This window comes from Dromaius novaehollandiae, chromosome W, assembly GCF_036370855.1.
Source record: "Dromaius novaehollandiae isolate bDroNov1 chromosome W, bDroNov1.hap1, whole genome shotgun sequence".
In the NCBI taxonomy this organism is placed as follows: domain Eukaryota; kingdom Metazoa; phylum Chordata; class Aves; order Casuariiformes; family Dromaiidae; genus Dromaius; species Dromaius novaehollandiae.
The window spans coordinates 59,458,275-59,483,274 of record NC_088130.1 but is presented as its reverse complement, the minus strand read 5'-3'; the positions used below and the strand labels follow the sequence as shown (position 1 = coordinate 59,483,274).

Sequence of the window (25,000 nt, the reverse complement as noted above, 5' to 3'; positions counted from 1 at the left end):
GGGAAGGCCCTCAGCAAGCTGATGGGTGACACCAAGCTGGGGGAATGGTGGGCATGCTGAAGGGCAGGGCTGCCATTCAATGGGGCCTGGAGAAATGGGGTGACGGGAATCTGTTCAACCAAGGGAAAGGCTGAGTCCTGCATCTGGGAATGAGATAACACCAGGACAGGCTGGGGCTGACGGACTGGCAAGGAAGCAGCTGTAGGGGTGGCAGGAACCCCTGGAGATCCTCTGGTCCAATCCCCCTGCTCAAGCGGGGTCACCCAGAGCAAGTTGCCCAAGACCTTGTCCGAACGGCTCTTGAATATCTCCAGGGATGGAGACACCACAACATCTCTGGGCAACCTGTTCCAGTGTTTAATCACCCTCACAGTAAAGATGTGTTTTCTTATCTTCAGGTAGAATTTCCTGTATTTCAGTGTTGCAATGTTTTCCCACAATGGCAGTGCTCAAATCCTGGAGCAAGGCCCAGAGAGGGGGCCATCTCCATCCTTCGTGTGACCAGCCCCAGAGCAACACACTCCTGCATTGCAGTTGACCCTGCTCTACCCCTGACCAAGGTATTTGGGCTCTCCTTGCCCCATTGGGCCCTGCAGCTCTGCCCAGGGCTCAATGCCCTGGCCTCAGGCCATGCCCTGCTGTTGTCCCAGGGGACTGTGACCAGTTTTGGGGATGTGGGAGGAGATAAGCTGGTGGTGCTGGGGCCAATGGGAGGGTGCTGATGCCCATGGCTGTGCCTCACTGGTCCCATGTGGCGCAGCTCTGAGCAAACTTCTGCTTCTACAGAAACCAGCCTCACTTCTCCTTTACACCCCAGAGAAACGGTGCGGCAACAGCAGAGCACAGAGCAGTAGGGACAGACAAGGTGGGAGCCAGTGGGGCCCAGAGCACAGCCATCTGCATGGCCCAAAGTGAGGTTTATGTTGACCTGAGGTTTGCCAAGGTGCCCGCGGGACGCAGCACGCCCTGCCAAGCGCTGGAGGCAGGTGAGATTCCCCGGGAGCCCCAAAGCTGCCGCCCCAGGCTCGGGCCCCACAGACTCACCCACTCTACCCCGCCTGACCACAGCCCTGTGCGAGGACGAGGCGGAGAGCCCCTACGAGAACGTGGAGCCAGCGCAGGCACCCGTGGGTCAGGACAGGCAGGGGTCCCAGCCCAGCCCAGGTGAGTGCCCACCCGGGGCCCAGGACACCCTGCAGAGACCCAGCATGGGGTGAGGGGGGTGATGGGTGCTCCTGCTCCCACCCCGCAGGGATGAAGGGCAGGAGGCTGGGAGGCTGGTGGTGGAGAGGGCCGTGGGAACTGTGCTTGGCGGTGGCAGCACGTGGAGCTGGGGTCCCAGCACGCCAGGTCATGCTTCTCGGCAGCGGTGCGGTTGGGGCTGCACCAGCTGGGCCAGCGGGACGGCAGGGCGCAGGCAGCAGCACGTCGTGTTCACGGATGGGAGCACTTCCCACTGCGTCAGCACATGCTTTTGACCCCACAACCCTGGGGAGCCGAGGCACCGAGGCCCACATCCCATCTGGTCCCCACGTGGGCTCCCACCGTGTCCCCACAGCTCCCCAGCAGCTGCCAGCCCTGGCTCCGGGCAGCAGGGCTGGGGGCCGCGTGGGGTTTCCAGGCTCACGGCTCTCTGCGGGGACGCCGGAGGTGGCAGCGGGGCCGGCAGGGGTGGCTGATCCGGCGGCCGGTCATGTGTTGCAGGGCGCTGGCGCCGGCTGCGGTCCGTCCCCGTGGGGCTGCTGGCAGCCTGCCTGCTGCTGCTGGCCGTTGCCATCGCCCTGGGGCTGTGCTGTGAGTAGGGGCTGCTCCGGGCACTGCCAGGACCAAGGGGCGGCTGGGCAGCGTGGGGCAGGGGGCAGCGGGGCACGGGGCGGCGGGTGAGTGGCAGGAAGGAGGGATGGAGAGCAGGGCCATGAGCCGGGGGGAAGGAGCCGTGTGGCTGGGGCACGCGCTCTGTGGTCGCGGGCAGCTCAGGGCAGTGCCCGGGGGACTCCCCTCTGCCGTGCCCACACTGTCCCCCGCGTGGGGCCGGTGCCAGCATGTCCTGCCCGGACGTCCCGGCCCCGTCCCACGTCTCCCCCCACCTGTCCCCAGACTGGCAGGTCACCCGCAAGCTGCAGGACACCTCCCGCGCGCACACGGCCGAGCACGGCCGCCTCTCGCAGCAGGTGAGCCTGCAGGAGCAGAGCCTGCAGCAGACGCGGCTGGAGCTGGCGCAGGCCAAAGCGGAGCTGCAGCGCGCGTGGCTGGAGGGCAACAGCAGCGGGCAGGAGCTGGAGCGCTGCAACACGGAGCTGGAGCATGTCCTGGGGACCCTGAGGTGGACGGAGAGGGAGCTGCAGGATGTGCAGGGGAAGCTCAGTGCCAGTGAGAGCACCGTGAGCAGCCTGCGCGCCTGTGTGAATACAGGTAGGGCTGTGGTGGGCCAGGACGGGGAGCGGCATCTTTTGGGGAGATGCTGGGGACGTTCCCGGGCCAGGCTGGGAGCTCCCAGGCCCCCGTGGCCAGGAGCGCCCCTGAGTGCTGCCCGTGCCCCCAGACTGCTGCCCCTCGGGCTGGATGCTGTACAAGGGCAAGTGCCTCTTCATCTCAGTGGAGAAGAAGACCTGGTGGGACAGCAAAAGAGACTGTGAAAGTAAAACCTCTCTGCTCCTGGTGCAGGACCCCTGGGAGTCGTGGACACTGCCGGTATGGAGAGAGGGGGGCTGTGGCTGCCCTGGTGGGTGGTGGCGGATGCCGGGGCTTTGCAGAGCCCTGGGGGGTGGGAGGCAGTGGCAGGCGCTGGGTGGGCGCAGGCCCCCAGGGCTGCGAGAGGCTGCTGGGGCAGCCCCACTGCCTGCTGCCATGAGCTCTGGCTCCCCATCCTGGCTGGTGGCAGGGCAGGAGCAGGGCTTGGCCCTGCTGCTCCTGGGCTGCCGCTAGGCAATGGGGCAGGTGGTCAGCAGCTTCTCTCCCCTCAGGATTTTGTGGCAGCGCCAGGTGCCCAGTACTGGGTTGGTGTGAAAATTCATCGTTTCAGGAAGCAATCAGTGTGGCTGAATGAAATGTACTTTGACATGTAAGTGTAGCAGTACCATCCACGGGAGCTATGTCCAGTTCACCAGACCCAGAGGGGTTGGTGGAAAGGTCCCTGTTGGGTCTCTAGTTCCTCCTCCCATTCATAAGTGGACTATCACCAGCACTAGACTAGGGAGAACCTTGAAAACCTCCATGGCAAGAAGTGTCCCCATCAACCATGCCCATGAACCATCCCCATCGACCCCACTCCTGCCTCACTCTAGGATGCTCCCTGAGCTGTACTGGGGAAGGAGCACCCTTGGCTCTCCTTTCCCAAGCAAATGGACACACATGGGAAAGGGCACAGGGAGCAGAGGGCAGGCCTGAACTGGGAGGCATGGGAGCTGGGCACCCTGAGCTGAGTACCCCTGGGAGCAGTGAGCCAGCCTAGCAGAGACTCAAGAGGAGCTGCAAGTGGGTCTGCCCCTCTGGACTGGCTCTCCACCACGAAGGGTTTAATGGCAGAGAGTAGTGCCTGCGGAAGGGGGCAGCCAGGCACACTTGGCCTCCAGGTGTCACAGTCCCAGCACACAGCACGGTGCCCCTCATGCACAGCACAGAGAGAGATGCTGGCGGTGGAATGGGAGGAACATGACTCTTCCTCAGACTGGTCCCAGTATCATGTGCCCCGGACTGCCCCAGCAGCACTGAGGCCTGTGGGAATAGGCAGCCGCAGCAGTGACACTGTCCCTGCTCTTCTGAAATGTGCCCTCCCTTCCAGAAATCCGAAAAGGTTAGATTGTGGACTATCAAGCGCTGGGAAAATAGAGCGTTCAAAATGCTCAGAGAAACTCCCGTGGATCTGCGAGCAGGCCCCAGAGATGAGCAGCGCATCCGACACCCTGTTTCCTCTCCTGGCCAAGGGGTGATTGCAACTCCCCAGCCCCTCATTGCAGGACCTGGGAACAGGATCTCTGGCTGCACTGAGGAGACACCCTCACCCGTGCTGCAATGCAAGCATCCATGCTGCACCTTGCCTCAACCATGCTGCAAAGCTCTGAGGAGACAGTTTGGGAAAGTCTGTATTTTAAAGCAAGACTTTTGGAAAACAATTGGCATTTCCCTCTCTCACACTCATGCCAGCACTTATACCCCCTAACACCTGCCCTCCAGCGCCCAGACGTGTGTGCCCACGTGCCCTGGCCAGCACGGCTCACAGCACCCCAGGGGCAGGGGACACCAGTAGTGAGCCCTGCTCATGTTTGCTGCATTTGTCTGAGACTGTCGACTGTGTGCTGGTTGAGATGTGCCTTTTGCACCTTTTTAGAGTTGAGGATGATGGTGCCATTTGTGTCCCCAACCTGTCCCCCTCTGGGAGTGCTCTGGACTGCCTGGGTGCCCCTCGCCTCCTGTGCTGACTGTCAGCAGTTCCTGTCCTGTCCTTTCTCCTCCCACTGTCACCTCCCCATGGCTGCAGCCTGTCCCTTGGTTGAGCCCTGTCCTTGACTGGTGACATGTCACTGGTGACATCTTGTCACTGGTGTCGACCTTCTGGGGTCAAGCCCAGGGCCAGTACTCCTTAAAGTCTTCGTCAGTGCCCTGGATGCAGGATGGGGAAGGCCCTCAGCAAGTTCATGAGTGACACCAAGTTGGGGGAGTGGTGGGTATGCTGGAGGGCAGGGCTGCCATTCAGCAGGGCCTGGAGAAATGAGGTGGCAGGAACCTGCTGACGTTCATCCAAGGGAAAGGCTGAGTCCTGCATCTGGGAATGAGACACCCGCTCCACCAGGATGGGCTGGGGCCAATGGACTGGCAAGGAAGCAGCTGTGCCACAAGGGACCTGGGGGACCTGGGGACAAGAGGCTGGATAGGACCCAGCAGTGTATCCTTGCAGTGACGATGCCCAGTGGTATCACAGTCTGTGCTGGCCAGAGTGCAGGCAGTGGGACCAGGCAAGGGACTGAGCCCCTCTGCTGGTGCTGGAGAGACAATGTCTGGGCTCCCCCAGGCAAGGCAGACTCGCCCAGACAGGAGTGAGTCATGGATTCAAGGATACCTGAAATTGGAGGGGGATCTTGGAGGTCATCTATTCCAACCTCCCAGCCTTGCAGCACCATGGCCCTGCCCCATCAGCGTCCTTCCACACTGCCTCTCCTCTCCCAGAAACTGCGGGTGTTCAGTTTGCTAGGTGATCCCCACCTTGGCATCCCTCTCTGAAAAGCGCCTTTCTCTGCAAACACTGTGGGAAACAGGGAGCACTGCACCTCCCTTTCGCCCCATGCTCTCAGGGTCCCCCAGTGCTCTCCCACCTGACCAGGAGAAGTAGAGGGTTGCTGCTCCCCCTTTCTTCTGCCCCAGCCCTGCTTTCATGCGCCAGGACCCTGGGCACACACAGCCAACCCAGCACCACCATCCTCGGTCAGGACTGGCCCTGAACTCCCTCACCCCACCAGGGCCAGGCCTGGGACAGGGCCCCCTCATCTGCCCCACTGTGGTCTCAGAGATCCCCAGTCCCACCCTGGTCTTAGGGATCTTTCCCCCATGGTCCCAGGGTTCCCCCATCTACCCCATCTTTCCCATGATCTCAGGCTTCCCCGTCATACCACTTCTGCCTATGGTCTCAAGGCTCTGAAATGCACCCCCACTTCCCCCCATGGTCTCAGGGCTCTGCACTGCACCCCATTTCCCCCATGATCTCAAGGCTCTGCACTGCATCCCCACCTCCCCTGTGGTCTCAGGGCTCCCACTGCACCTCCCTTTTGCCCCATGCTCTCGGGGTCCCCCAGTGCTCTCCCACCTGACCAGGAGAAGCAGAGGGTTGCTGCTCCCCCTTTCTTCTGCCCCAGTCCTGCTTTCATGCGCCATGACCCCGGGCACACACAGCCAACCCAGCACCACCATCCTCGCATCTCAAAAGCCCCCTGCTCCATCCCTGTGCTCATGGCTGGGCCCCGAGCACCTCTTAAGCTGCCACATAGCTCCAGTCTGCATCTCTGGACTGGGGGCTGCCTTTGGACCACAGCCAGGGCTGGGCCCCGCTGACTCTGCCGTGCAACCACATCAGCCCTGTCGGGCTGTGCACCCAGCCTTGGGCTGTTCCCAGGCCACAGCGGAGACAGCAATGCTGTGAGGAGCTCAGGCAAGGCTGTCAGGCAAAGCTTCCCAAGGTGGGAAAGTGGGGAGCGGTGGAGATGGCACAAGAAAAAACAGTGCCACGTGCTTATGGCACTGCTACCTGCACCTTCTTCAAGCACACTGACTGGGAGAGCAAGGCCCAGCCTCTACCAAGGGACAGGCTGCAGCCATGGGGAGGTGACAGTGGGAGGAGAAAGGACAGGACAGGAACTGCTGACAGTCAGCACAGGAGGCGAGGGGCACCCAGGCAGTCCAGAGCACTCCCAGAGGGGGACAGGTTGGGGACACAAATGGCACCATCATCCTCAACTCTAAAAAGGTGCAAAAGGCACATCTCAACCAGCACACAGTCGACAGTCTCAGACAAATGCAGCAAACATGAGCAGGGCTCACTACTGGTGTCCCCTGCCCCTGGGGTGCTGTGAGCCGTGCTGGCCAGGGCACGTGGGCACACACGTCTGGGCGCTGGAGGGCAGGTGTTAGGGGGTATAAGTGCTGGCATGAGTGTGAGAGAGGGAAATGCCAATTGTTTTCCAAAAGTCTTGCTTTAAAATACAGACTTTTTCCCAAACTGTCTCCTCAGAGCTTTGCAACATGGTTGAGGCAAGGTGCAGCATGGATGCTTGCATTGCAGCACGGGTGAGGGTGTCTCCTCAGTGCAGCCAGAGATCCTGTTCCCAGGTCCTGCAATGAGGGGCTGGGGAGTTGCAATCACCCCTTGGCCAGGAGAGGAAACAGGGTGTCGGATGCGCTGCTCATCTCTGGGGCCTGCTCGCAGATCCACGGGAGTTTCTCTGAGCAGAAGTAACTCTGTATTTTCCCGGAGTGTGCTTTTCCACAGACAAAGTAATAGGGCATCCTAGAAGGGAAGGGGCATATCAAAGGTGCAGGGACAGTGTCCCATGCTCCCACCCTGCTCCCAGCCCTGCTGTGCTGCCCATGCAGCTGAAGCCCGAGGCCACCGCAGCCTGGACGGAAAGTCCAATGTAGTGCCAATGCCCAAGCGTTGGCCCCATTGCCAGAAGCAGCGACTGGCACTTCTTCCTCATGGTGGAGGAAGGTAGAAGAGCTCTAGGGCAGGTCCAAGCAGCCAGGACTGCTATGCTTACGTTTTAGATGTCTTCTTGTCCACCCACACAAATGGCCTTTTCCACTCTGGATATATCGCGCCTACCCAGTACTGGGCACCTGGCGCTGCCACAAAATCCTGAGGGGAGAGAAGCTGCTGACCACCTGCCCCATTGCCCAGCAGCAGCCTGGGCGCCCGGGAGCAGCAGGGCCAAGCCCTGCTCCTGCCCTGCCACCAGCCAGGATGGGGAGCCAGAGCTCATGGCAGCAGGCAGTGGGGCTGCCCCAGCAGCCTCTCGCAGCCCTGGGGGCCTGCGCCCACCCAGCGCCTGCCACTGCCTCCCACCCCCCAGGGCTCTGCAAAGCCCCGGCATTCGCCACCACCCACCGGGGCAGCCACAGCCCCCCTCTCTCCATACCGGCAGTGTCCACGACTCCCAGGGGTCCTGCACCAGGAGCAGAGAGGTTTTACTTTCACAGTCGCTTTTGCTGTCCCACCAGGTCTTCTTCTCCACTGAGATGAAGAGGCACTTGCCCTTGAACAGCATCCAGCCCGAGGGGCAGCAGTCTGGGGGCACGGGCAGCACTCAGGGGCGCTCCTGGCCACGGGGGCCTGGGAGCTCCCAGCCTGGCCCGGGAACGTCCCCAGCATCTCCCCAAAAGATGCCGCTCCCTGTCCTGGCCCACCACAGCCCTACCTGTATTCACACAGGCGCGCAGGCTGCTCACGGTGCTCTCACTGGCACTGAGCTTCCCCTGCACATCCTGCAGCTCCCTCTCCGTCCACCTCAGGGTCCCCAGGACATGCTCCAGCTCCGTGTTGCAGCGCTCCAGCTCCTGCCCGCTGCTGTTGCCCTCCAGCCACGCGCGCTGCAGCTCCGCTTTGGCCTGCGCCAGCTCCAGCCGCGTCTGCTGCAGGCTCTGCTCCTGCAGGCTCACCTGCTGCGAGAGGCGGCCGTGCTCGGCCGTGTGCGCGCGGGAGGTGTCCTGCAGCTTGCGGGTGACCTGCCAGTCTGGGGACAGGTGGGGGGAGACGTGGGACGGGGCCGGGACGTCCGGGCAGGACATGCTGGCACCGGCCCCACGCGGGGGACAGTGTGGGCACGGCAGAGGGGAGTCCCCCGGGCACTGCCCTGAGCTGCCCGCGACCACAGAGCGCGTGCCCCAGCCACACGGCTCCTTCCCCCCGGCTCATGGCCCTGCTCTCCATCCCTCCTTCCTGCCACTCACCCGCCGCCCCGTGCCCCGCTGCCCCCTGCCCCACGCTGCCCAGCCGCCCCTTGGTCCTGGCAGTGCCCGGAGCAGCCCCTACTCACAGCACAGCCCCAGGGCGATGGCAACGGCCAGCAGCAGCAGGCAGGCTGCCAGCAGCCCCACGGGGACGGACCGCAGCCGGCGCCAGCGCCCTGCAACACATGACCGGCCGCCGGATCAGCCACCCCTGCCGGCCCCGCTGCCACCTCCGGCGTCCCCGCAGAGAGCCGTGAGCCTGGAAACCCCACGCGGCCCCCAGCCCTGCTGCCCGGAGCCAGGGCTGGCAGCTGCTGGGGAGCTGTGGGGACATGGTGGGAGCCCACGTGGGGACCAGATGGGATGTGGGCCTCGGTGCCTCGGCTCCCCAGGGTTGTGGGGCCAAAAGCATGTGCTGACGCAGTGGGACGTGCTCCCATCCGTGAACACGACGTGCTGCTGCCTGCGCCCTGCCGTCCCGCTGGCCCAGCTGGTGCAGCCCCAACCGCACCGCTGCCGAGAAGCATGACCTGGCGTGCTGGGACCCCAGCTCCACGTGCTGCCACCGCCAAGCACAGTTCCCACGGCCCTCTCCACCACCAGCCTCCCAGCCTCCTGCCCTTCATCCCTGCGGGGTGGGAGCAGGAGCACCCATCACCCCCCTCACCCCATGCTGGGTCTCTGCAGGGTGTCCTGGGCCCCGGGTGGGCACTCACCTGGGCTGGGCTGGGACCCCTGCCTGTCCTGACCCACGGGTGCCTGCGCTGGCTCCACGTTCTCGTAGGGGCTCTCCGCCTCGTCCTCGCACAGGGCTGTGGTCAGGCGGGGTAGAGTGGGTGAGTCTGTGGGGCCCGAGCCTGGGGCGGCAGCTTTGGGGCTCCCGGGGAATCTCACCTGCCTCCAGCGCTTGGCAGGGCGTGCTGCGTCCCGCGGGCACCTTGGCAAACCTCAGGTCAGCGTAAACCACACTCTGGGCCATGTGGACAGCTGGCTGTGTCCCGAGCAGCTCCATATCAGGGACTTTCTACTTCTCTGCTCTGCTGAGATCTGGTGGAAGATTTGTGGCTGCGACAATTGGGGTGGAGCAACTTCTTGCTTTGCAGGAAAGCAGAAGTGCTCATGTTATCTGCGAAATATAGATTACTTTGGGGCAGCTGTTGCTGTAGGAGGAGCTAACTGTCCTCCATCCTACAGGGTCCCAGCCCTACAGTGCAGTGAAGAAGGATGGTCATCTGCTTTCCCAGTCCATGAGGACACCCCAGCCCCAGTGCTTACTGGCCACAGTGGATCCATTCTGTACAGTGTCACGAGCCTGCAGGCAAGAGCAGGCCTCAGGGACAGCACAGGGCACTATACATCCTATCACAGCAGGATGTATCAGCTGGCAATCTCCTGGGGTGTCTGCAGCCCCACACTGCAGAGCTAGGTGACAATAGTAATAAGGAAGGAAATGGCACTGCAAAACCCCTCAAAGCTGGTAGAACCCTGTGACAGTAGTGAGAAAAGTGAGAAACAGGAATACAGCAAGGAAATGATGAGACACGATCAAGTAAAAGATCCTTAGGCTTGTGATTGGTTTAAGCTACTGTCACTGGGGAAGAACAGTGAGGAGACTATAGAAGATCAACACCAGCTTGTGCGAGGCTGGACCGTGCTCTGGGTCCCGACCACAGGATCACCACCAGGTGTGAAGGGACACCTGCAGCACTATTCCTCTGTGACAGATAGGGCATCAAGGATTGAATTTCCTAAGACAGCAACTTGACTGCAAACCCGAAGCACACGTAGTATAATACGTAGTATAGTATTTAGTGCCTGGCTATAGAGAATTAGGCTGAGATTAACCTATGAGTGAGTAAAAAGTACAAGTTGCTTGTGGTCGTGCTGCACCTTGAGTCCGTGCTTTTTTATAGTCCCCCACAAGTTAGTGACCATTGGAAAGAATCCTTGGCCACAAGACCACCGTGCAGCAGCCGTTCTTGGAGGGAGCAGAGCAGTGGGGTCTCTGGCTCATCACATCTTGGGTGACACAAAGGGGGCACCCACAAAGGGACTGACCAGCAGGTTTGGTGAGAAGCAGTGCAGGGTTTGATCTATGGGGCCAGAGGGGGCTGAAGAGAGGACGACTCGGCAGTGTTCATGTGAGCACGCATGAGCAGGAGTGCGAGGCAAAGGCGGTGCGTGGGGTGGCTCTGCAGGAAAGGCAGCTGTCCCCAACTGGCCTGGGCCCTGCGTCCTCCCTCCACCCATGCACCTGCCTGCTGCAGGAACCAGGCTTCCTCTGCTCTTCACCGTCCCTGTCCTACTGCCCACCAGGGCAAGAGCCAGGCTGTGATCCTCCGCATACGGCAGGAGGAGCACCAAGGGATGGCCGTGCAAGAGCTGCATGCTGCTGGCACGACTCAGGTGGCCAATATCAAACCAATGATAGCCCCTGGCACTGAGCAGGGCTTTTAGGCTCTCACACAGCACTGTGGCAGACAGATGAGTTATCTTTTGCCTTAAACATTTCTCAGTACATAAGATGTAAGCCTTGCTGTGCACGTTGCAGACTTTGAAGGAAACCATAACCCTGCGCAAACCATCTGTTCCCAGTGGAAACAAGACTGAGCTGCTGCGACCCCAAAATGGTCTCTCTGCAGCCACCTGGAGCCTGCGCTGAAGCAGACCACGATCGGGCAGAGACTTTGCGACTTGGACTGTAAATTCTTGCCACTTAGCGCAACTCCTATAAAACTTGCTTAGCATGAGCAGCTAAATTTGCTGAAGCCTTAGGCTGTACACCTAGTTCAGTGAGAAAGGGCCCCGGAGCTGGTGTAGGCTGGAAGGATAAGGGAGTTACAAGCAGTTTGCGTTCCTGTGCCTCACACTCCGACAGGGAGGATGTCAAGGCTTTGAAATAAGGCCTGCTTGGGTGCCAGGACCCTGGGAAACAAAGCTCCCTCTCACTGCTGCGACAGTGTTAATTACGGGGGTCTGGACTATCTCCCCTCGTCAGGACCTTGGGACATAACACCTATTTTCACTGCTGCGGCAGTGTTAATTGCTGGAATTACCACCTCCTCATCAGGACCTTGAGAGACAACGGTAGGACCCAAGGAACGAAGACACATCTGTCAGCAGAAACTGCAACAATAAAGATAAACAGCCTGCCTAGGGACAGCGATGAGACCCAACCAGGAGCAGGAGACCCCAGATCTGAATATTACTATTGGTCCGAACTACTGCGTGAGGGGTGGAGAGAAAGTTATAATTGCCCAGGGATTTCTTTGTTCGGGGTCCCTCTTCGGAGGCACCCAGCTCGAGCTGTCATTACCGCATGCACATCATTACAACTTATTTATTTAATTTGCCTTGATTTGGCTCCGAACTTTTCCAAGACATCCAGGGTGAAGAGGACCAACGGGATGCCACTGGATCCACGGGTGGTGATATTTCTCTCTCTCCCTCCCCCTTCTTGATGAATGTTTATAAGATCCGTTCAAAACGTGCAGCATGGGACTCATTTATCTAGTTGAAGTAATCGCCATTAAGTTATCGTTCCTAGCCACGTGCCTTGTCTTTTGCGTCAATAAATCATAAAACTGGTTGGCTGGTGTTGTTTCACCTTAATTCAGTCCAAGAGCATCACGAACTTGGTCGTTGGTCCCAAGGGGAGGGAGGTCGTCCTAAACGACTCCTTTCGGGTCGCGACAAGCACCCAGTCCTGCAGTGAAGTGAGTGCATTCACTGCCACCTCCACAGACTGTGCAGGCACCAGGACACAAGCTGCAGCGCAGCCCAAACCCTCTGCTGGGACTGGGGAGGCAAAGGACCTGCAGAGAGGCACCTCTTGGCTGCTTTCCCTGGTGACATATCAACCCCCAGCAGCAGGTGCCATGGCTCTGCGATGACAGCACCTCCCCCCCGCCCTGATGCCCTCCCTCAAAGACAGCTACAGCATCCACATGCCAGAGTTTATTGCCACAGTGCACAGATCTGGGCTGTGGGGGAAGAAGAGCTCTGCTTTAGGAGACTGCGATCCGGGATGCCAGCGGATGGGAGGTCGAGTCAGACAGGGTGCGACAGCAGCGGCGGTGTCCCTGCACTGCCAGGGTGGCCAAGGTGGAGGTCCCTGCAGGACCTGGGCCCGGGTCACCCGGGCCTCGCGCAGGTGTAGGTGGTGTTCCCCCAGAGGAAGGTGGGGGGTGTGGAGTGGACCCACTGCAGGGTGGCAGCGGTCTTCTCACAGATCCAGCTGTGGGCTTCCCCACACAGGCCTCCAGACAGCCCTGAGCCAGACACCCTCCCGCAGGCCAGGAAAGAGCTGGTGAAACGCTGGATTGGGAAGAGCCTGCGTGGAGAGAGTGGGGTGAGATGGGGTGGGGCGAGACATGGTGGGGCGAGATGGGATGGGGCGAGACGGGATGGAGCGAGACGGGATGGAGCGAGACGGGGTGGGGACGAGACAGGATGGGAGGAGATGGGTTTGGGTGAGACAGGATGGGGCAAGATGGGATGGGACAAGAGAGATTGGGGGTGAGAGGGGTGGGGGCGAGACAGATTGGGGTGAGATGGAATGGGGTGAGATGGGATAGGGCAGGCTGATCAGCTCCTCCTCTGCCAAGGGAATGGAGACTGCGCAGAGATGCCATGGGGGCAAAGCCAACCCTCACCATGGAGCAGTGCCCCTCTGCCATCGTTCCCCAGTCAGGGTACCCATCCCCATCTGTTCTCAACCTGTCCCTGCCCATCCTGCATGCAGCACCCTGGGCCCCTACTGACAGGGCTCAGCACCAGCTGCACCTAGGAGAGCCCCCAGGGCCTCATGCTGGAAATCTGCTCTTGGGGGATGCCCCAGCCTCTCATCCAGAACTTGCTTGTCCCCAAGGTGTGAATACTGGATGGGATGGGACGTTCAGCAGCCCTGGCTGGGGGGCAAGCTGAAAGCCTCACCCCTTCAGCGCGGTGCCATCCAGCCACTTCCAGTCAGCCCGGGAGCTGTCGCGCTTCAGCCCCACGTGGAACACATCCATGTCGGACATGCGTGCCAGGAACGCCTGGCACACGAGGAGACAAGCGTGAGCTCCCCGAAGGGCCAACAGGCCAGCGCAGGCACATGCACATCACACGCAGACAGTCTGACGGACAGACATGACCACGTACCCCCCACACCAGCAGGAGTTCACACAACTGCATGCCTGCACCTGTGAACAAACGCATGTGCCCTCTTGGAGGGGCGGTCATGCTGCACACGGGAACGCGCAGCAGCCGGGCAGGAGGGCTGGAGCAGCATGGAGCTGGGCACAGCTCTCTTTCATGAGTGAGCACGGCTGGGGGCAGGCTGCATGGCAGAGCCTGCTGCTGTAGGGCTCATGTGTGCCAGGCCAGGAGAAATGAGAGGTCGGCGCATCGGAGGACACCCTGCCTGACCCTTCAGACACAGCTCCAGCTGCGTGATATGCAATGAGAGCTATACAGTGTGGGCAGAGCATCACCAGCTCTCCGGCTGAACGCTGGGCTGTGGTCTTGGCACATAGGCCAGAGCAGTGGAGATTGGACACCATCGCTGCAGTAAAGCCAAGCCGAGGCATTGCTTGGCCCTTGCTGTCCTGCCTTCCCAAGAAGGTGAGGACAACTAGGCAGAATGCACAATTTGGTAGAGGTGGTCGTCAGCACAGCCTGATGCCCATGGGCAGGTTAGACAAGCCAGGCTGGGTGTGCACTCACCAGGGTGGCGTTGGCTCGGATGGTGACCAGCTGTGCCTCTCTGGAGCAGCAGTCCTCTTTGCTTTGCTCCCAGGTCTTTTTGGCAGAAGAGAAGTAGTAGCAGTGCCCTGCGTCCCAGAGCCAGCCGGCTGGGCAGAACTGGCATCGCCCTGCACACCAGAAAAGCATCCTGCCTACAGCTCCAGAAGCAGCAGGGATGGAGGAGCTGCCAGGAGCTCCCACCAGCTCCCAGGCTGGGCTCAGTGCTACTGCAGCAGGGTGCAAAAAGGGCAGCCAGGGAGCCACAGCACTGGGTTGTACAACCAACCTAGCACTCTCCTGCAACTGCCCCGTGGAGAGGACCCCTACACTTGTGTCTTCCTCCTGAGGCCCAGGTCCTATATCCCATCTCCAGCCCCGTGGGACTCTGGCGGGAGCCCCAGGGGAGGTGGGTCGATTATATGAAGAGGCTGGCACAAGGGAGGTGGGTAAGGGAAAGGAGGTCCAGGTTCAGTGGAACGATACAAGGATCCCCTACATTTGCAAAGTGCTGGGAACACAACCAGGATTTCAGTTTTACTGGAGGCCAGTCTAAAGAGAGCATCTGACGCCGTCTGGCTCACAGACACTCATAGCAGCAATAACCCTGCAGCTTGCCCAGTGCTGGTGCTGGGTTGAGGCAAGGCTGAGCTGCCCTGGGGTTCTCTCTGCCAAACAGGTCCCGGCAATGCAGCACATTCAGCAACACCGGGGCAGCTCTGCAGGCCATGAGCCAGAGGCCAAGCAGCAAGGATGGAGTGAGCCTGGGATGGGGCATTGTCTGGAGGGAGCCATCTCTTCAGCAGGGAGTAGGGTCACATCCTGCCCCTTGTAAGGGCTTGCCAGATCCTCTCCAAACCTTGCCCAGAAGCCCACCACGCTCTCCTACCTTGCACAGTCCCTTGCCCATAGCTGACGGTCTCCTCTGTGCTCCAGGGATCATGGATGCAGCCTGCCAGTTGCCCTAAAACTACAGACCAAGAGCACAGGACTGTCCCTGCCAGCCAGCCTGCAGGCTCCAGTCCTGGGCTTTTGCTCCCAGCAGCACCCAGTGCACACTCCCATGACTGGGAACCCCACAAGAGCCATGGCCAGCCTGCAGTGGAAAGCTCCCCCGCTTTAAGCCAGACAAGCTGGCTGATGCCCTTGTAGCTTTTTCAGTGCTTCTGAGCCCATCACATGACAGAGTTTTGTGGAAAGTGCTTCTTTCTCTCAGTTTCAGTCTCGCTGCTCTCGGTCCTGTCTTCATCTCATTGCCAGGTGATGGAGCGGGATGCCCCAGGGCCCTTCCTGAGCCCACGCTTTCCTCCCTCCCTGCCTTTCACTCGTCCCTGCTGCAGGTGCTCCAGACAGGCAGGCCTGGGACCTGCTCCTCGCCTTACCAATTTTGCTTCTTGCCCCTGAGCCCAGAAGCATGCAACACCCTCAGCTCCTAACAGGAAGGCCCAGCTCCCCACACAGTACCCAGAGGGGCAGGTTCAGGCTCTGCTTGCGCCTGGAGTGGGGTCAGGGCAGCTGCCCCCTCGGCAGCCCAGCAGCTCTGTCCCTGTCTGGCACACATACAGCACGGACTGCCCTGTGCCAAGGCCGACCCCAAGCCCCCAGCGCCGGCTGCGGTGAGCCCTAGCACCACGTGAGCAGCTGGCGTGGCACTGGCGGTGCCTGGACGTAAGCAGGTACTCACAGTGGATGCTCAAGCCAATGAGGACAATTTGTGCCAGCACAAGCAGTAGGCAAAGGAGAGCCAGGCTGAGGGCTGCACAGCGCCAGGGCAGCTGCTTCGTCTGCTGAGGAGCTGAGAGAGAGAGATAAGCTGGGTCCTGAGGGCTCTGCGGGAGAGCAGCAGGGACCCCTCAGGCCAGGGAAGGTCTGTGCACCCTGGGCAGCTCTCAGGAGGGCATCTGGGGAGCCTCCAGCTACACAGACATCGGTCTCCTCCAGATGACGTCCCCCAGGAAAACTGCGGCAGTGGCGTGGGCTGGAGGGAAAGCCCAGTTGCAGCACCCAAACCCTGCTAGAAGGTGTCCCTCTGCAGATGGCACTTGGCATGGGGGAGCAGGAGTGCCTGTGCCACGCATCTGGTGTGCGGTGAGTGTCCCCTGCCCTTGACCCCCTCCTGCCCATCACCCCCAGAGCACACAGTCTGCCAGGCGGCTGGAGAGGAGCTGTTTGGCAGGAGGGGATATTTGGAAAGAGTGAGTGGGGTGGGAGTGCTGCTGGGGGAAAATGACCCTGCAGAGAAGAGCAAGCTGCAGGAGGGCAAGGGGAAGCAGTGGGGAGATATGCAGGTGCTACGAGGGCGAGCGGGGCAGGGGGTCACCAGCATGCCATTACCTGGCGTGGGGGGGAAGCGCAGATCAGCGTAGGTGACCCTGTCTTCCATTCCTCGGTCTCTCGCCGTGCACTCCATCAGCGAAGCAGCAACCCCCTCCCTGCCCCCTTCGGCAGCTGGGTGTTACACGAAATGGAAAGTGTCACTTCCTGGCAGCGTCCCCAGAGACACCAGCCAGGCCACAGCCCTCAGGGAGCTGCCAGCTCCCCGGCGAGGGGGAGCCCCGGGCAAGGCCAGCACCCAGGAGATCCCAGCACGAGGGAACCCAGCAGTCCTGCTTGCGCAGCCCACACCACCCTGCTGCTGCGGCATGCTGGGCATCGCACATCATCCCATCACCAGCCCGTTCCCAGGTTCATGGGGCAGGAGACAGCGTGGCTCTGCTCCTCCCCGCCCGGTTGCTGGCCCACGGCAGGTCGGAGGCCTTGGGGTGCCATGTCCTGGCTCTTCGCGTGCTCAGCAGATCTGCCGCGGGAACGGGGGGATCTGCACTACCCAGAGGAGCAGGGCATGGGCCCTGTCCTCGTCCCCAAACTCTGCGTGCTCAGGGGCAGCAAAGCGGCAGTGAGGCGCTTGCTCAAATGTGGTTTCTGCTGCCTTTTTTGCATTGGGCTGCAGCTGTGTGAGCCCTGGAAAGCCCGCGGCTGCCTGTTCCTTCCCTTCCCCGAAGGGCCTGCGGGCTGCTCCGCGCTCACCCCCCTGCACCCCGCTTGTGCCTGCAGGGACTGGGGGGGGGGGGGCCCGAGACCCCAAACCCCCCCCCGGGGGCGGGCTCTGCCCCGGGGCTCCGCGCCCGGGGCCGAGGGGCGGGAGCCGGCAGCCGGCGCGGGGCAGGGGGCTGCCGCGGCCGGGACTACGTTTCCCAGCGGCTCCTTCCCGGCGCTGCGAGTCGCACATGCTCGGTGCGGCGCCCGGCGCGGTGCGGTGCGGTGCGGTGCAGCGCGGCGCGGCGCGGCTCGGGGCGCTCCCGGCGCGGCTCCCGCTGCAGCTCCCGGCGCGGCGCGGCGCGGCGGCTCCCGGCGCCGCTCCCGGTGCGCCCCGGGCAGCGCACGCCGCGGCCGCGGGGCTGCGCCCGGCCCGGCCCTGCCGCGCCGCCCGCCCGCGGCCGAGCTGCCGCCGGCGGCCGCCCGCGCCGCGCCGCGCTGCCGTGCCCGCCGGGGCGCCGGCGGCCCCATGCCCCGAGGGCGCGCCTGGACGCAGGCGGAGATCCGCTGCCTGCTGGCGCTGGTGGGCGGCTGCGGCGAGGTGGCCCTGCTCATGGCCTCCACGTCGCGGCCCAACGAGGCGCTGTGGCGGGACATCTCCCGGGGGCTGGCGGCGGCCGGCTACAGCCGCAGCGTGACCCAGTGCCGCTCCAAGTGGAAGGCGCTCAAGCAGGCCTTCTACTCGGAGCGGGAGACGCGCCGGCAGGCCGGCCGCCACTCGCCACGCGTGCCCCCGCACTACCGCGCCATGAAGACCATCTGGAAGGCGGCCGGGCGGCCCGTTTTCGGCGAGAGGCGGCTGCCAGGTGGGTCGCAGCCCTCTGAACGGGGCGGCGAGCCTTCGGGGGCGGAAGGAGAGCACGCGGCTGGGCTCGTGGGGCCGCTCGGCACGGGCTCTGCACCCCCAGTCCTCGCCTTGCCAGTGTGCCGGGCTGGAGTAGAGCTGCTCCTCACTAAGAGCTTGCTCCGCACTGCCGGCTCGGTGCCCGTTCCTGCTCCTTGCCTGATCCCCTTCTCTCTTCCTAGACCGGGTGAAGTTGCCTCCCAGGAAGCGTGGGCCACCCCTCGAGGACCGCTCTCCATCCTCACCCGAGCTGCAAGGTACCCATGGGCTAGGGTGGCTGAAGTGGGGTCTGTCCTGGCTGTGGCGCGATGTTTACATTTCAGAGGGGCTAACGTGATTTTGGGGGCCTGGAGGGGAGGGTGCGGACAGCTATGCCCCTCCCTGGGTTGTTCCTGTTTGCCTCTTGTTGACCGCCGGCTTGCAGTGCTGCGCTGGGCAGCAACTTGTTGTGCTCCCTGGTTCGGGCCCGGGACCTGTCCCTGTGGCGCTTTGTCCGGGGCAGTCTGGCTCTTGTACCCCAGGGTGGCTGGGACCCCTCATCTTTGCTCCTGAAGGTCTTTTCTTCCTGTGGCACCTCCCTTGCTGTCTCTTCTGCAGAGCATGTCACCTGTGCAGATGCCCTGGGCACACCGCTGTCCCCGCCGCCGCAGTGCGCGAAGGACGAGCCTGCGAGCCGTAAGTACTGGTCTGCCCTGCCGCGCCGGGCTGCATGGCCACGACTCCAGCCCAAGCCCGCTCTGGCATGATGGGAACGTGACAAGCTTAAGGAGTGAGGGGCCCTTCTCCCAGGAGGGACCAGCTACAGCGTGGTCCCTAGGCAGGGATGCTCCTGGACACAGAACGGGGATGTTGGGACTTCTCCCTCCAGAGGCTTTGACTCCAAACCAGCCCCAGGGTGTGAAGGGATGGGGAAGAGTGGGATGGGGAAGGAGGGGTCTGCAGCTCTGACCCAGCCTCGGGCACAGGGAAAATTGCTGGCTGGTCGGGGGCAGGTGATGGGGCTCAAGGCCTCTAGGGGACAGCAGCCCTGATCCAGTCCAGGGGGCTCTTCTGGCTGTGCAGCAATGCAGGCATGTGACTCCTCTTCACTTTAGCAGGTCCTGGCTCCCTCCCCCTCCTCAGCAACACCATAAAACTTAGTTTGGAGAGAGTATGAGGGCCAGAGCGCAGAGTGCATGTGCCCCGGAGCTCCCCTGCCCTGCAGCATACCCAGGCACAGATCCTGCGCCTCCCTCGCTGCCCACACACCCAGACGAGTGCTTGGGAGGTTTGCCACCAATGTGATCCAGGGTACATCCCTGGGTCTGATCTGTCTAGGCAGGTGAAAGAAGCGGATGCCGTTCCCCCGAGCCTGCTTGCTAGCTGGCAAGGATTAGGCCTCCAGGGCAGAAACTGGTTAAACATCTCCCTGCAAGCACGAGCAAACAAGATCAGAAGGGTTATATCTCCGGTTGGCCCTGATCCCAGGGCACGGCACCACAGGAGTCTTTGGGAAAGCCCTGGCTGCTTCACGTCCCTCTGCCTCCCCCCTCGCTAACGCCAGGGAGTGAACCCCGGCGTCATGGCCAGCTTCCGTACTGGATAATTACATTCTGTCTCCATAAATTCCCCCTGCAGTTTCAAGTGGATGTGGGATTCTCCTTCACTCCTGTCCTAATCTGTTGTGTAGCGTTGCTGTGCGCTGCTAAACAGCTGCTGCCTTCCACCCCAGAGGTGGCTGCATTGCAGTGGTGGGTGAGTGACTCCTGCTTTTGTATCTAGCTTGTAAAATGCTTTGAGGGCCGTCAGGGCGCTGTGGAGCTGTGGCTAGGGCATGTCGGGCTGCGGGGCTGGCCGTGGCAGGCGAGGCAGACCCTGGGCTGGCTGGGCTCCCTCACAGCTCCCGTCAGACCGCACATCTCTCCCCTCTGCTCTCTCCCAGCAGCTCGTCTGGACCAAGTAGCTGGAGTGTCCCCCACTCCCTCTCCCGTACCACGTAAGGCTTTTTTTGCCCTGCTTGGCCCAGTAAGCTCCCTCAGCCCCGTGAGCAGAGGGCTGTGATGCCTGCGATTCTGATACGGTTCTCGTTGCAGACGCTGGCCACCCGTTCGCTCCCCTTCCCCTCCTCGGTGAGTACCGCGCCTGCACCGTGCTCGCGCGCCCGGGATGGGAGATGGTCGTGCCCGCTCATATGCTGCGTTTGCCCTCGTTGCAGACTTCCACGCCACCTTCCCGCCCCTGAAGCAGGAAATCGCTGAACAAAAGGCTGGTAAGAGTCCGCAGTGGCTTCTCGCACAGTGCCGCAGGCTCGGCTTGCGGCTCGCGGTGGGATTCGGACGAGGCCCCCTGCCCGGGGGGCAGCTCTGTGCTCCCTGCCCATGGGGACGCACCTCCCGGAGGCAACGCTGGCGCTGCAGCGGGGAGGCCAGCACAGGCACAGGGTGCGGGCGGCTCTGCGACCCTTGTGCTCTCTCCATGCCAAACTGCCTTGGCAGGTTCCCCCGGCGAAACGTCCCTGGTGATGGGAGCAGGAAGCCAAGCGCTGCTGGTGGCTGCCAGGGACTCTGGCTCTCCTGGCAGGGCTGCTGCGAGTGAGCAGACAGCGGCAGGTGAAGAGGCGTCAGGCGTGAGCCTGCAAGGTGCGTCCTCGTCCCCTGCGTCCAGACAGCCACACTGTGTGCGGGGCAAAGCCTGGCGCCTTGTCGCCTCGGTGGCCGGCTCAGGGCTCGCTCCCGCTGACCCTGCGCCCCGTCTCGCTGCAGGCGCCGGCGTCGCAGGCTTGCTCCAGAGCGTGCAGCAGCTCCTGGTGCAGATCCTGCAGACGTCGCAGCAGCAGCAGGTGCTGCTGGAGAGCCTGGCCAGTGACACCGTCTCCCACCTCCACGTCATCTCCGACAACCTGGTGCAGGTGGGCGAGACGCTGCACGAACTGCTACTGCAGGCGCACGCCCACGCCGGCACCCTCCCCAGCCCGCTCGACCGCTACATCGGCCGCACGCCCCTTTTTGAGGGCGGCCCCCGGCCCCCGCTGCTCCCTGGGGTGCCCTGCTCCCCTGGCGCTCCCCAAGCCTCCCCCTGCCACAAAGAGGAGCCTCTGGGGTCCCCTGCCACCAGCTTCACCCCCCCGTGAGCACTGCTGTCCCCTGGGTGCCCGCGGTGGCCGCCCACATCCCCGGGGGGACGGCCGCCCTACGCAGTCGTTGTGCCGGTCTTTATAGCAGAGTCCCTGGATATTTGGGGCATTTGTAAAAGAGACAGATTTTAATAAAATTAAAAATAGCTTTTGTAACAGCAGCAACACTCACACAACTCTTCCCCCCCCCGCCAGGGGGACATTCCCCTTCTCACTTTTGAGATGAGCAGAAGGGGAACTTGGCTATTTACAGCCTCCGAGAAACTCCTAGGCTGCAAACCACAGGGCAGATGTGCCTCCTCTGACCTTGCTCGCGCTCACCCACTGCCTTCCAGCTCGGCCAGGGGCCGCAGGGCTCCCTGCATCGAGGATGGGTCGTGCGGCTGTTGTGGCGTGTGGAGGCGGTAGCGGGCAGGCACAGGGCTGTGCATCACCCAAGGGAGGGGAAAGCGCTGGCAAGGAGTCAAGACCTTGGGCCACCCTGGCCTCCGTGGGTCCACATGGGGCTGGGTGGTCTGGGGAGGACTGAGGACCCTGCCCCAGAGAAGTGCCAGCCCACGGCGGGGGGTGATGCTCTGTGCTGTCCTGCGGCGCGTAGCCCTGCAGCATCCTTGGCCAGACCCATAGCCCTCTGGGGCTGTGGGAGTACTGCGCAGATGGGGACAGACCCACAACAGGGCCCATCTAGGGTCTGCCCCCTTTCTGCCGCATCCCACACTCCGGCCGCTTGCCCCGATCGAGCTGGGGGAGGAGAGGGACTGTCTGGGGAAAACTGGACGTGTGGAAGCCCTTAAGGGACTGGTGGGGCACTGCACCCATCTTGGCAGGGACGGGCTGTCCAGGTGCACGCTGCGCCCTGGCAGGGTGGGTGATGCTGTGCGCGCCTTGCAAGGCTGATGAGGTTGTGCCTGCTGTGGCCGCACGTGGCCCCAGGGCCCACCAGGACCCATGGCCAGCCCCTGGGTGATGCACCCAACAACGATCCTCCACGTGGCACCATCATGGCCGGACTCGGGCACCAGCAGGTCACTTCCACCGGCTGACCTCGAGGCTGTCGCGGCAGGCGCTGTGGGCCTGCAGCATGCTCCTCCAGGCCGCCTCCTGCTCCCGCGGGCTCAGGTGGTGGATCACCATCAGGTACCGGTAGTTGCAGACGCGCCACCGCACATTGTGCTTGGCAAAGCGGGCGCTGGCTTTCGCCCGCACTCCTGCCTCCTCCGCCAAGATGCCCACGTAGGCGTCTTCAACGGGGATGGGGCGGACACGCCGCGCCGCCTCCAGGATCTTCTCAGCCACGTCCAGGGAGAGGACGTAGCCGATGCCGCTGGCGTAGGGCGGGTACTCATCCGGGTGGTAGTCCTGCCGCGACACATACCACTTGCTGGAGGGCTCGCGGATGACCTGCCGCTTCTCCTGGGAGAACAGGGAGCCCACGTAGAGGCCGGTCCTCACCGTGTTGACCTCAGCCAGGAAGGCGGGCAGGCGATCCGTGTTCACGAAGCAGTCGTCGTCCGTCTTGAGGATGTAGCGGGGCCGGCACTTTTTGGACGCCCACTTCAAACCGTGCATGACCTTCAGGGTGAGGTTGCGGTACGTGTCCTTGTAGTTCCCCACCAGGATGTCCCCAAACTCCTGCTGTTCCCTCTGGACACCCCGGGCCACCTCTGCCTCAGCCGCCTGCCCCACCAGGAACACCGTCTGCCACCGGTTGGGGGGCTGTCCCTCCTGGGCAGCCCAGGTCCTCCTGATGACGTGCCGGGCCTCCACGTTGCCCGGTGCGGATGTCACCAGGATGAGCAGCACTTGCCCCCAGTCGCAGCGTGGGCTGGCGTGGGATCCTGCAAACAGCGAGGCGAAGTCGACACCCTGCACAGCTCCGAGACCGGGCCACGCCAGCAGCTGCCCCCGCGGTGCCAGGCGGAAGCGTCCAGCCACTGGCCACTTCTTCTGCACGTCCCTGGCGAGGAGCAGCAGGCACCAGAGGAGGAGCAAGAGGAGGAGGCTGGCGCAGAGCAGCCTCTTCCAGCACCACCAGCGCATCTGGGCCATGAAGGGAGGCCAAGGGCATGGTCAACCGGGCCGGGGCTGAGGGAAGGGGCCACACACACCTGCCCTGTCCCAGCTCCCCGGTGCCAAGGACGGCCCTGAGCTACTGCAGCGACGCTGGAGCCCGGCTGCTCACAGGGTGGCAGGTGGAGGCGCGCCAGGTGAAACAGGGTGCCCAGCAGGGCCAGGAAAACCCGTTACCTAGCACAGTGCCACATCTCCTTCCACACCAGCTGCGCTCCCTGAGATGGAGAGAAGGGTCAGACGTCAGAGCAGGTGTCTGCTGGTCCCACGATGCAATCAGGCAGGGAAACGGGGCGTGTGATCCCCAGCCCCCGAGGCTGCAAGGGCTCTGCGCGCTCGCAGGAGCCGCGTAAATCCTGGCAGGGGAAATCAAGGCACGGAGCAGGGCCTGCACTCCCACGGCGGCAGACAAACCCTCCTCTGTGCTTCCCCCAGCAGTGCTTAGAAAGCAGCTGGCCGCTGGCCAAGGGCTCTGGCCCCGAGCCTCGGTGCTTGGGGGCCCATCGTGTGCAAAGAGCGTCGGGTTTAGCCGCCCTCGCAGGGCGATGGTTCAGCGTGAGCAAAGGCCAGCGGAGGGAGGAAGGTGGGATTCCTCTGGAAACAGCCCCGAGCCGTAAGCCGAGGGGAGGCTGCAGCGCTGCGAGCTCCCCTGCTGCACCACCGTGCTCCCCGCTCCGCCACGATGCCCATGGTAGGCGGGCTGCGAGCCGGGGGTGCCCAGCGCTCACGCCGCGCCTGGCAGCAGGGTGCTGAGCCTTCATTTCTGCTACCGGAGGGGCCCCACGTGGCTCCAGGCTGTCGCTGGGATGTGCTGGACACCAGCCTCTGCGGGAGGGCCCTGGCAGCACTGCCTTGCGTTGGAAGAGGTCCCCAGTGCCAAGCTGGCCCCAGGCAGCTGCAGAGGCATCCCAAGGCTGCAGCCTCCCTCCTCCAGCCCTGGGGCACCCAGTCCCCCGGCACAGAGGACCCCGGGCTCTGGCAGGCTCAGGGGGTCACTGGGGCAGCTGAGCAGGCTCTTCCCCTGCATGGAGAGGGGGCAGCTCCCCGGCAGGAGGAGTCTCAGCTGCCTCAGTCCTGGGGCAGCATATCTCCAGCGGGGACCCTGCAGGGTCCCCAGAGATCCTGCCCAGGGCACAGGCCGAGGACCCCTGTCAGCACCCCGCAGGTAGCGGCAGCACCACAGCTGCCCCAGCGGCTCCAGGACTGCTCAGCGCAGCCCGAGGGCAGCACACACCAGTGGGCCAGACCAGTCCACATACCCCATGCAAGGGGCATAAGCCAGCAGGACTGCACTGGGGCTGTGCCTCTGGGGCTGCCCCCTCGCTTGGGCACAGGGAGTGGGGTGCGGGGGTGGTCGCAGGGAGGGGGAAGCAGAGGGAAGGGAATGAGAGGAGGTGCAGTGCCGAGCGTGCAAGGAGCAGAGGGGCACGGCTGGTGCAGGCGGAAGGAAGCGGCAGGGAGGGGGAGAGGAGAGCAGTGGGAGCCGGGTGCAAGGGGCAGAGGCAGTGAGGAGGAGCGTGGGGAGGGGGCGCCATGGAGGGAGGGTCAGAGAGGGCTGGGTGCCGTGCGGAGGGGTGAGTGGGGGCTGGCAGTGGGGGCTGCATGCGAGTGAGCCGACAGTGGAGGTGAGCAGTTTGGGGGGTGCAATGGGGGGGTCAAGCGCAGCGGGAGGGTGCATCGGGTTTGGGGTGCAGCAGGAGGCTGGGTGCAGAGGAGGGTGCAGCGGGGCGCAGGGGTGGCAGCGGGGTTGGAGATTGGGGGTGCAGCGGGCAGACAGC

At 63.0% G+C, this 25,000-nt stretch overlaps 5 protein-coding genes across 6 annotated transcripts; 2 read left to right on the top strand and 3 right to left on the bottom strand.

Moving 5' to 3' along the window:
- The first annotated feature begins 866 nt into the window (after window positions 1-866).
- Window positions 867-4,112, top strand: LOC112993612 (B-cell differentiation antigen CD72-like). Its single transcript, XM_026117397.2, has 7 exons — window positions 867-986; window positions 1,069-1,164; window positions 1,705-1,794; window positions 2,098-2,412; window positions 2,543-2,691; window positions 2,964-3,061; window positions 3,782-4,112. The coding sequence occupies exons 1-7, from the start codon at window positions 902-904 to the stop codon at window positions 3,927-3,929; spliced, it is 981 nt and encodes a 326-aa protein (XP_025973182.2). The 5' UTR covers window positions 867-901; the 3' UTR covers window positions 3,930-4,112.
- A 2,527-nt stretch (window positions 4,113-6,639) lies between these two features.
- Window positions 6,640-9,461, bottom strand: LOC135324237 (B-cell differentiation antigen CD72-like). Its single transcript, XM_064500046.1, has 7 exons — window positions 9,328-9,461; window positions 9,150-9,245; window positions 8,520-8,609; window positions 7,902-8,216; window positions 7,623-7,771; window positions 7,245-7,342; window positions 6,640-6,994 (listed from the first exon to the last, which is right to left on the bottom strand). Exons 1-7 carry the CDS (start codon window positions 9,443-9,445, stop codon window positions 6,847-6,849), a joined length of 1,014 nt encoding a protein of 337 aa, XP_064356116.1. The 5' UTR covers window positions 9,446-9,461; the 3' UTR covers window positions 6,640-6,846.
- Window positions 9,462-12,377: 2,916 nt separating this feature from the next.
- LOC112993614 (killer cell lectin-like receptor subfamily G member 1) lies at window positions 12,378-16,570 on the bottom strand. Its single transcript, XM_064500978.1, has 6 exons — window positions 16,495-16,570; window positions 15,845-15,955; window positions 15,050-15,130; window positions 14,143-14,291; window positions 13,369-13,472; window positions 12,378-12,766 (listed from the first exon to the last, which is right to left on the bottom strand). The coding sequence occupies exons 1-6, from the start codon at window positions 16,568-16,570 to the stop codon at window positions 12,568-12,570; spliced, it is 720 nt and encodes a 239-aa protein (XP_064357048.1). The 3' UTR covers window positions 12,378-12,567.
- Window positions 16,571-17,361: 791 nt separating this feature from the next.
- LOC135324248 (uncharacterized) lies at window positions 17,362-21,313 on the top strand. 2 transcript variants are annotated; one of them, XM_064500116.1, is made up of 8 exons: window positions 17,362-18,002; window positions 18,223-18,297; window positions 18,638-18,715; window positions 19,965-20,015; window positions 20,113-20,148; window positions 20,235-20,288; window positions 20,515-20,658; window positions 20,782-21,313. In XM_064500116.1, exons 1-8 carry the CDS (start codon window positions 17,666-17,668, stop codon window positions 21,147-21,149), a joined length of 1,143 nt encoding a protein of 380 aa, XP_064356186.1. In that variant the 5' UTR covers window positions 17,362-17,665; the 3' UTR covers window positions 21,150-21,313. The 2 variants fall into 2 exon arrangements, with proteins under 2 accessions (XP_064356186.1, XP_064356185.1); XM_064500115.1 differs by having other exon boundaries at window positions 19,962-20,015.
- Window positions 21,314-22,178: 865 nt separating this feature from the next.
- LOC112993607 (beta-1,3-galactosyltransferase 5-like) lies at window positions 22,179-23,192 on the bottom strand. Its single transcript, XM_026117392.1, has one exon. The coding sequence runs from the start codon at window positions 23,190-23,192 to the stop codon at window positions 22,179-22,181; it is 1,014 nt and encodes a 337-aa protein (XP_025973177.1).
- Window positions 23,193-25,000: the final 1,808 nt, after the last annotated feature.

What these genes read in the sequence shown, in the direction of transcription:
- LOC112993612 (XM_026117397.2), top strand. Translation starts at nt 902, where the DNA reads ATGGCCCAAAGTGAGGTTTATGTTGACCTGAGGTTTGCCAAGGTGCCC. An exon ending in GCGCGCCTGTGTGAATACAG is followed by an intron (nt 2,413 to 2,542) that starts GTAGGGCTGTGG and finishes CCGTGCCCCCAG; the next exon opens with ACTGCTGCCCCTCGGGCTGG. An exon ending in AATGAAATGTACTTTGACAT is followed by an intron (nt 3,062 to 3,781) that starts GTAAGTGTAGCA and finishes CCTCCCTTCCAG; the next exon opens with AAATCCGAAAAGGTTAGATT.
- LOC135324237 (XM_064500046.1), bottom strand. Translation starts at nt 9,445, where the DNA reads ATGGAGCTGCTCGGGACACAGCCAGCTGTCCACATGGCCCAGAGTGTG. An exon ending in CTGCCAAGCGCTGGAGGCAG is followed by an intron (nt 9,246 to 9,327) that starts GTGAGATTCCCC and finishes GCCTGACCACAG; the next exon opens with CCCTGTGCGAGGACGAGGCG. An exon ending in CATCGCCCTGGGGCTGTGCT is followed by an intron (nt 8,217 to 8,519) that starts GTGAGTAGGGGC and finishes ACCTGTCCCCAG; the next exon opens with ACTGGCAGGTCACCCGCAAG.
- LOC112993614 (XM_064500978.1), bottom strand. Translation starts at nt 16,570, where the DNA reads ATGGAGTGCACGGCGAGAGACCGAGGAATGGAAGACAGGGTCACCTAC. An exon ending in GCGCTTCCCCCCCACGCCAG is followed by an intron (nt 15,956 to 16,494) that starts GTAATGGCATGC and finishes TCTCTCTCTCAG; the next exon opens with CTCCTCAGCAGACGAAGCAG. An exon ending in TCCGAGCCAACGCCACCCTG is followed by an intron (nt 13,473 to 14,142) that starts GTGAGTGCACAC and finishes CTCGTGTGCCAG; the next exon opens with GCGTTCCTGGCACGCATGTC.
- LOC135324248 (XM_064500115.1), top strand. Translation starts at nt 17,666, where the DNA reads ATGCCCCGAGGGCGCGCCTGGACGCAGGCGGAGATCCGCTGCCTGCTG. An exon ending in GAAGGACGAGCCTGCGAGCC is followed by an intron (nt 18,716 to 19,961) that starts GTAAGTACTGGT and finishes GCTCTCTCCCAG; the next exon opens with CAGCTCGTCTGGACCAAGTA. An exon ending in CACTCCCTCTCCCGTACCAC is followed by an intron (nt 20,016 to 20,112) that starts GTAAGGCTTTTT and finishes TTCTCGTTGCAG; the next exon opens with ACGCTGGCCACCCGTTCGCT.
- LOC112993607 (XM_026117392.1), bottom strand. Translation starts at nt 23,192, where the DNA reads ATGCGCTGGTGGTGCTGGAAGAGGCTGCTCTGCGCCAGCCTCCTCCTC.